The 8,765-nt window shown below is 49.2% G+C and overlaps 1 protein-coding gene across 2 annotated transcripts; it reads left to right on the top strand.

Annotated features, from left to right (window-relative positions):
* The first annotated feature begins 419 nt into the window (after window positions 1–419).
* LOC141763885 (protein phosphatase 1 regulatory subunit 3C-B-like) lies at window positions 420–6,558 on the top strand. 2 transcript variants are annotated; one of them, XM_074628661.1, is made up of 3 exons: window positions 420–641; window positions 2,031–2,269; window positions 2,454–6,558. In XM_074628661.1, exons 1-3 carry the CDS (start codon window positions 628–630, stop codon window positions 3,023–3,025), a joined length of 825 nt encoding a protein of 274 aa, XP_074484762.1. In that variant the 5' UTR covers window positions 420–627; the 3' UTR covers window positions 3,026–6,558. The 2 variants fall into 2 exon arrangements, with proteins under 2 accessions (XP_074484762.1, XP_074484761.1); XM_074628660.1 differs by having other exon boundaries at window positions 424–641; window positions 1,860–2,269.
* Window positions 6,559–8,765: the final 2,207 nt, after the last annotated feature.

Raw genomic sequence — 8,765 nt, 5'->3', positions numbered from 1 at the left:
CCGTCCTCAGGGCTCCATACTGCCTGTCAGTCCGTCCTCAGGGCTCCAAACTGCCTGTCAGTCTTCACTCAGGGCTCCAATCTGCCTGTCAGTCCGTCCTCAGGGCTCCATACTGCCTGTCAGTCCGTCCTCAGGGCTCCAAACTGCCTGTCAGTCCGTCCTCAGGGCTCCATACTGCCTGTCAGTCCGTCCTCAGGGCTCCATACTGCCTGTCAGTCCGTCCTCAGGGCTCCATACTGCCTGTCAGTCTCCACTCAGGGCTCCAAACTGCCTGTCAGTCCGTCCTCAGGGCTCCAAACTGCCTGTCAGTCCGCACTCAGGGCTCCAAACTCCCAGTTACTTTAAACTAGAGGACAGGCTCCGCCCAGCCGTTACGTCACTGCTCTCTCTGTTTTTGGGCTTCCATCTGATTGGCTGAGAGAGCGAGCAGCTGACGGAGCAGAGCGCTGATTGGCTATTGTCTCTGTGGGGGGGGGGCAGCAGCTTCTGGGTGAAATGGCTGAAACTAAAAAGAGAATAAAAATAAATAAAACAGAATAGAAGCAGAACAGAACCCGGAAGCTGAGCGGCTCGCTGCGGTGCTGGTTCTACCGGGTTCTACCGGATTCTACTGAGACTGGACTATCAATGAACGGCACCAGGTGAGACACAAACTGCGACACAACAGCTGCTAACTCCAAACACACCAAACACACCAAGCACACCTGCTGCTGCTGCTGCTGCGCTGCTGCTGCTGCGCAGCTGTGCTGCTGCTGCTGCGCTGCTGCTGCTGCGCAGCTGTGCTGCTGCTGCTGCGCTGCTGCTGTGCTGCTGCTGCTGCTGCGCTGCTGCTGTGCTGCTGCTGCTGCTCCTGCTGTGCTGCTGCTGCTGCTGCTGCGCAGCTGTGCTGCTGTGCTGCTGCAGCTGCGCTGCTGCTGTGCTGCTGCTGCTGCTCCTGCTGTGCTGCTGCTGCTGCTGCTGCGCAGCTGTGTTGCTGTGCTGCTGCAGCTGCGCTCCTGCTGTGCTGCTGCTGCGCTGCTGCTGTGCTGCGCTGCTGCTGCTGCGCAGCTGTGCTGCTGCTGCTGCTGTGCTGCTGCTGCAGTGCTGCTGCTGTGCTGCGCTGCTGCAGCTGCGCTGCTGTGCTGCTGCTGCAGCTGCTGCTATGCTGCTGCTGCTGCGCAGCTGTGCTGCTGCTGCTGCGCTGCTGCTGTGCAGCTGCTGCTGCTGCTGCTGCTGCTGCGCTGCTGTGCAGCTGCTGCTGCTGCTGCTGCTCTATGATCTATCATCTGTGATCGACCTGCTCCTCTGCTGAGCTCAGATCATTAATATGATCTATATTCTGTTTAATTTATTTATTTATTTACCATCAAACAAGAAGAACAACAATCACAGCTGTAGAACCGATAGAACCGTGTTCTCAGTGTAGAACCAATAGAACCCTGTTCTCAGTGTAGAACCGATAGAACCCTGTTCTCAGTGTAGAACCGATAGAACCCTGTTCTCAGTGTAGAACCGATAGAACCCTGTTCTCTGTGTAGAACCAGTAGAACCGTGTTCTCAGTGTAGAACCGATAGAACCCTGTTCTCAGTGTAGAACCGATAGAACCCTGTTCTCAGTGTAGAACCGATAGAACCCTGTTCTCAGTGTAGAACCGATAGAACCCTGTTCTCAGTGTAGAACCAGTAGAACCCTGTTCTCAGTGTAGAACCGATAGAACCCTGTTCTCTGTGTAGAACCAGTAGAACCGTGTTCTCAGTGTAGAACCGATAGAACCCTGTTCTCAGTGTAGAACCGATAGAACCCTGTTCTCAGTGTAGAACCGATAGAACCCTGTTCTCAGTGTAGAACCGATAGAACCCTGTTCTCTGTGTCTCTGCAGGGTTCTCCACATCCTGGACTCTCGCCGCGGCGGTCCCGTGGACATGGCGGTGAGGATCTGCCTGGCCAGCTCTCCTCCTCTGCGCTCCTTCCTCAGTAACTATGACGACCGCTGTTCGTCATCAACTCTGTTGAAGCGCTGTGAACCGCTGCGACCTTGTCTGTCCTTCAGTAACAACGCCGTGGGGGTTGCCACGGTGGCGACGGCTGCAGAGATCGGCGGTGGCGGTCTGGCATGGCTGAGGAGGAGGAAGAAGAAGAAGAGCGTGGTGTTTGCAGACTCTCGAGGTCTGGCGCTCACCGCCATCCACGTGTTCAACGAGGCCGAAGACGACCCGCTGACTGAGCTGCAGTTCCACCTGACGGAGATGGAGGGCGCCGCCGCCGGACTGCACCTGGGAGACAACAAAGGTGAGCAGCTCGTCACTGACTCACCGCTGTTGGGCCGCAGTCTGACATGTTCTGATTGGAGCATCTTATTGATGCTGAATGCAGAACCTGTTGTGGTTCTGGTACTAGTAGTAGTTTAGAGTACTGACAGCCCGTCTAACAATGTAAACAAGCAGAATGAAGTTAATACTCACTTCTCTTCCAGACGCTGCAGATTTTGGGTCGGTCCTGGTTCTGGACTTCACCCAGCCGGCTGCAGACTATCTGGACTTGAGGAACCGGCTCAAAGCCCAGCAGGTTTGTCTAGAGACCTGTTCCGTCCAGGAGCGTCTGCTCTCAGGTACCGTTCAGGTCCGAAATCTCTGCTTTGACAAGTTCATCTCGGTCCGGATCACCTTTGACTCGTGGCGCTCGTTCCAGGATGTTCCGTGTCGGTACCTGAACAACGTCTACGGCTGCCCCGACACCGACACCTTCTCCTTCTCCGTCTCGGTACCGGAGCTCCTCGAGCGCTCCAATAGAGCGGAGTTCTGCATTCGGTACCAGACTCAGGACCGCACCTTCTGGGACAACAACCTCGGGAACAACTACCGGCTGACGGACCCAAACGGCAGCCCGACCCAGAGCAGCGAGAGCACGGCCGGGCTGGAGATCCAGAGGGACCGCGGCGGAGAGCAGAGGGAGATCGATCCCTTCGGAAGCCCCCGGACGTCAGCGGGGAACTTCCCCGAATGGCAGAGCTGGGGTCACGTGGAGATCAGCGCCCCCTACTGGTGAGACCAGCGCCCCCTACTTGTGAGACCAGCGCCCCCTACTGGTGAGACCACCACAGGACATGTTTCAATGTTGCACTCACTGAGATTCACATGAGCACTGAAGCGCCACACCAGATCCGGAGGTTGTCCCGGCATGTTCGTAGGACCGTTGCGTTCACTGGAGCACATCCCCATCAGGACCCGTTCTAAATCCTGCTCATTTGGGTTTCCTAGAATCCTGCTGCCCTATAAGAACCAGACCCGGTTCACATCTGGTCCTCTTTTGCCGGAACACATCCGAGTGTACCAACACTCGGCCCCAGTTGGCCCGACTCAGCTGGATTACCTGGCACGGCCTCATGGGAAATCTTTAAAACCTTACAAAGGGATTTGTAGGTGCTCAGTAAAAGCATCCCAATAATTAAGGAGTCTGCAGGGCGTCAGCCCAGAAACCAGCCCAGAAACCAGAAACCAGCACAGAAACCAGCCCAGAAACCAGCACAGAAACCAGAAACCAGCACAGAAACCAGCACAGAAACCAGCCCAGAAACCAGCCCAGAAACCAGCCCAGAAACCAGCCCAGAAACCAGCACAGAAACCAGCCCAGAAACCAGCACAGAAACCAGAAACCAGCACAGAAACCAGCACAGAAACCAGCACAGAAACCAGCACAGAAACCGGCCCAGGTTTGCCTCCTGTCCGGCGACCGACTCAGATGCTGGATTTTTCTCGTTTTTTGTCAGAGCATTTGATTCTTTGTCGGGAATAGAACCGATGTTTCTGAGGAACACGACCGACCCGAAGCTTTAAAGACAATCAGGAGTCATAAGGGCTCCGTCAAAGCGTCCGAAGGATTCGGTAGCCACCCTGAGGATCCACCAGGTGACCTGTAAGGCTTCACAAGTCTGACACGGATTCACAAGTGCTTTCTTAAAACCTCCCAAAGACCCGTGATGGGTTCAAGGCATTACTGGAGTTTCAGAGAGCTCCACAAGGCTTCAGTACCATTTTGTAAACCGTGACAACATCTGGCTCCACTTCTCATTGAAGAATTGGATCCACATCGTCCAGAATCACAGCTCTGATTCTGACAACTCAACGACATGAGGACGGCTGACTGGAGGAGGATTCAGGATGTGACTTGTTCCTCACCTCAGACCTCCCTTCACTTCTTCTTCTCCACCATGACCGCTGATTCTTAACAGAAACCCGGTCAGCTGCCAGAGAAGACCAGCAGCACGGATCTTTAAGTCCTGAACCACCAGCCTGAACTCTGTGTTCAGAAGACTCCAGATGTTGGTTTGAAGACAGAGAAATGAGGCGATGGACCCTTCTGTGGTGTCTGGTTCAGGTTGATCTACGGTGTTAAACCTCGATGCCTTCAGGCTCAGTTCAAAGATCTTTAACTCTAAAACCTACGTGGACCCAGTCTGGGTCTGGAGCAGGGCTGAATCCAGGTGTCCGGACTTCCCCACACTGGCAGACTCAAGTTCTCAAGTGGATTCTGTCCAGAGATGGATCTTAGGGTCTAGGTCTAAAGTCTAGGTAGGGTCTAGGTCTAAATAGGGCCTGGTGTCATTGTGCAGCACGTCACCGATGCAGACTTGTTGTGATGACTGTATGTGATGGAATGACCCAAGTCCAGGAGGGCCCAGTCCATAAGTCCAGAGGGGGGACATTTGGACTCAGCCCAACCTGAAAAGTAACGTTGGGTTCTCTTAGTGTTCGATAGATCTTGTGTCGTATCCCTGAAGATGTCTAATTCGTAAAGCAGGAGAATGACGATGTGACCCTGAACCAGAACCTAGAACCAGACCAAACCTCAGTGAGAAGAACCTGCACTCTGTTTCATGTTGTCCTCCGCTGTCAGTGGAATCTGGGTTGACTCGGATTTGTCCTGGACTTGTTTTTGATGTCCTTTAGCCCCTGTCTTGACCTCATTTGGACTTGTCCTGGACTTAAGTGATCTTGACTACTACTACTGTTATTTTCATGAACATGAGCTATAGAGTGAATGAAGAGAGGGAGCGGTGATGGTAGAGCTATAGAGTGAATGAAGAGAGGGAGCGGTGGTGGTAGAGCTATAGAGTGAATGAAGAGAGGGAGCGGTGATGGTAGAGCTATAGAGTGAATGAAGAGAGGGAGCGGTGATGGTAGAGCTATAGAGTGAATGAAGAGAGGGAGCGGTGATGGTAGAGCTATAGAGTGAATGAAGAGAGGGAGCGGTGATGGTAGAGCTATAGAGTGAATGAAGAGAGGGAGCGGTGATGGTAGAGCTATAGAGTGAATGAAGAGAGGGAGCGGTGATGGTAGAGCTATAGAGTGAATGAAGAGAGGGAGCGGTGATGGTAGAGCTATAGAGTGAATGAAGAGAGGGAGCGGTGATGGTAGAGCTATAGAGTGAATGAAGAGAGGGAGCGGTGATGGTAGAGCTATAGAGTGAATGAAGAGAGGGAGCGGTGGTGGTAGAGCTATAGAGTGAATGAAGAGAGGGAGCGGTGATGGTAGAGCCATAGAGTGAATGAAGAGAGGGAGCGGCGTTAGTGAGAACAAAGCAGCGAATCAGAGAAATGAAAGGTTATTTTCTGATAGTTTCACGGCGGTTTCGTTCTAAAACACTAATAAACACTCAGATAACTCGCTGCTAGAGGTTAGATATTTATATAGAGATATTTTATCAGTCTTTACGTTGTTGTTGTTGTTGTTGTTTTCCTGCAAATGAAACCTTTTAATACTGTATGACGACTAAAGCACATTATGAACTGAACGATGATAGCACATCCCCCACAATGCATCAGTGCTCTGGGATGTATCTTTCATAAATAAACTACTTCCTGCTACGCTTCAGCTAACGAAGCTAGCTGTACATTAGCCTCTCGTTAGCATGTGGCTAACCACCACTGGTCTCCCTGGTGACGGGTAGTTAATGACCTGAGTTGTTGCTATGCACTTTAGCCACCTGCTGTAGACCCGTTGTCATGGTAACTGCTGTAGACGGAGCGGTAACAGATAAAAACCTGCACTTCCTGTTAGCTCCTGTAGCCCTACCAGATTAAAAGCCTTTACTGGTGCGTGCGTGCGTGCGTGCGTGCGTGCGTGCGTGCGTGCGTGCGTGCGTGTGTGTACAGTGTGAGTCATGTGACAGGAAGTGTTGAAGAGAAAGTTAAAGTGTGTTTAAAGGTCATGTTGTCCAGATGTTTACTGAACGGCTGCCGGCGGCGGCGTGCTGCGTTCAGGAACACGCGGTGCCTTGTGATCAGCGTTAATTAATGATTAGTTTTATTAGGATGAATCAACGAGATGGAACTAATAACATGAAGCTAGTTGTATTTATGTATTTATTAAAGTTTATGAGACGGTGTGCGGGGTTCTCTGTTCTCCGATGGGACCTGAACGCACCGCAGTTCATTAATGCCATTAGCGAGCTAGCCGGCTGCTAGCATCAACGGCTGTACTGTAACCATGATGGCGTTCTGCTGAAGCAGGAAGTGATTCACTGTTCCTTTTGTTTGTGTGTTTCCTTCAGAATAAAAGTCTAATGTTTATAGTGTTTAACGTCTCTTTTGGTTCTCTCTTCTTCCAAACGTTATGACATCATCAGTGACATCATCAGTGACATCACACCGATTCATTAAAATAACTGAAGGAGTTTCAAAATAAAAGAGCATCTTTTAATATAATATATATATATGTATATATATATATATATATACATATATATATATATATACGTATATAATGTGTTTATATATGAGCTTGTAGATGTGAGCTCAGATCATTAATGACACTTATAACACTACAGTATATCTATATTATCTATATTATATATTCTTATATAAATTATAATATATATATTATTATTATTATTATTATTATTATTATTATTATTATTATTATTAGAAGTTATTAGTATTATATTCATCCCTGATTGTGACCCAGTGGTTCTGTTAGAAGATGAAGACGCTTCATCACGTCTCCAGTTTGTCCTCTAGATGGAGACAGAGTCCATCAGGTCCTCAGTCTGGTCCTCAGTCTGGTCCTCTACAGTCTGGAGACATGAAGACATGTCTTTATTCTTCATCATGTCTCCACCAGAGACACCGGCCAGGTCTCCACATCAACAACTGGATTTATGTTAATATTCTGATTCTGATTCTGATTGTTATTATTATTGTTAATAATAATAATAATAATAATAATAATAATAATAATAATATTATTACTAAGTTAACTGTAAAATAAAATATTTTAATTTATAAACTAAATGTTTTCTTCTCATTAAACTAATTATCACATTTAGACATAAACGACTGCATTAAGACAAACATGTAGACAATAATAATAATAATTATAATAATAATAATTATAATAATTATAATTATAATAATTATAATTATAATAATAGTAAGTAACCAAGCTTGTGATGTCACACATGGAATCGCTGAAGATGAGGTTCACCGTGGGAAATTTCACCACCAAATGGCAGAGGCTCGAGAAAGGCATCATGGCATGATGCACAATATCGGTGGTCCTGTTTGTGGCTGCCATGAACTTACTACTCAAAACAGGAGGAATGCAGTGTAGAGGACCTAAGGCGGACGACGGTACAAGACATCCGGCCTGCAGAGCCTTCATGGACGATATTACAGTGATGACTCCATCGATCCAGGGAACACGGTGGATCCTAAGTTCGCTGGAGAAGATGGCTACATGGGCACGTATGCATTTCAAACCAGAAAAATCTAGGAGCCTTAGTATCCTGAAAGGGAAGCTGACAAAAAACATCTTCAGTATTCAAGGGTCTGTGATTCCAACAATTCAAGAACAAGGACTCCGATGCCTTGGAAAGAACTATGACAGCACCCTGAAGGACAGCGGCAACCTTAAAGACACCACAGCCCAACTAAACATCTGGCTCAAGGCAATTGACAACAACCAGCTGCTTGGAAGGTTTAAGGTATGGTGCTTCCAGTATGGCATCATACCCAGACTACAATGGCCATTCCTGTTATACGACTTCCCCATGACTCAAGTGGAGGCAATGGAGAGACTGTGCAGTAAATTTGTGCGTAAATGGTTGGGTGTTCCCCCGACTTTCAGCTCGGTCAACCTGTACAGCAAGACCTCCAAGCTCTGCTTACCAGTCTCATCAGTGGTGGAAGAATTCAAAGCCACCAAGGCAAGAGCAGTCAGCAAACTGCTACTGTCTGAGGATGAGAAAGTCAGACACGCCAACAAGACCGTCAAGTGTGGCAGGAAGTGGAAACCTCAGGAAGCGGTAAAGGAAGCTGAAGCATACTGGAAACATCAGGAAATCGTTGGGGTGGTTTGTCAAGGAAGGTTAGGACTTGGAAACTACAACGCCAAGACGTGGAGTAAGGCCAATGCCAAAGGCAGGAGAGGACTTGTGGTGCAAAGAGTCCGAGAGGCAGCAGAAGAAGACCGCCGCGTAAAAGCGGTAGGGCTCGCCTCCCAAGGACGGTGGACGCAGTGGTACCAGGCACTCGAGCGTTCGCTGTCCTGGAAGGAACTCTGGGGTACCGACCAGGGCAAGTTGTCCTTCCTCCTGCGGGCTGTGGCCGATCTCCTGCCAACCCCAAACAACCTAAAGATCTGGGGCAAAGAAGAGGACCCATCCTGCAAGCAGTGTGGAGCAACCCTCTGTACCCTGAATCACATCTTGACTGGATGTCCTAAAGCACTGGGTGAAGGCCGTTACAGGTGGAGGCACGATAAGGTCCTTACAGAAATTGCAAAATGGA

This window comes from Sebastes fasciatus, unplaced genomic scaffold (genome assembly GCF_043250625.1).
Source record: "Sebastes fasciatus isolate fSebFas1 unplaced genomic scaffold, fSebFas1.pri Scaffold_87, whole genome shotgun sequence".
Lineage (NCBI taxonomy): Eukaryota > Metazoa > Chordata > Actinopteri > Perciformes > Sebastidae > Sebastes > Sebastes fasciatus.
This window is presented reverse-complemented; position numbering and strand designations above follow the sequence as displayed.

Bases quoted from the DNA above. Each gene is read 5' to 3' on its own strand.
- LOC141763885 (XM_074628660.1), top strand. The intron at 2,270-2,453 runs GTGAGCAGCTCG...CTTCTCTTCCAG, and splicing joins GCACCTGGGAGACAACAAAG to ACGCTGCAGATTTTGGGTCG.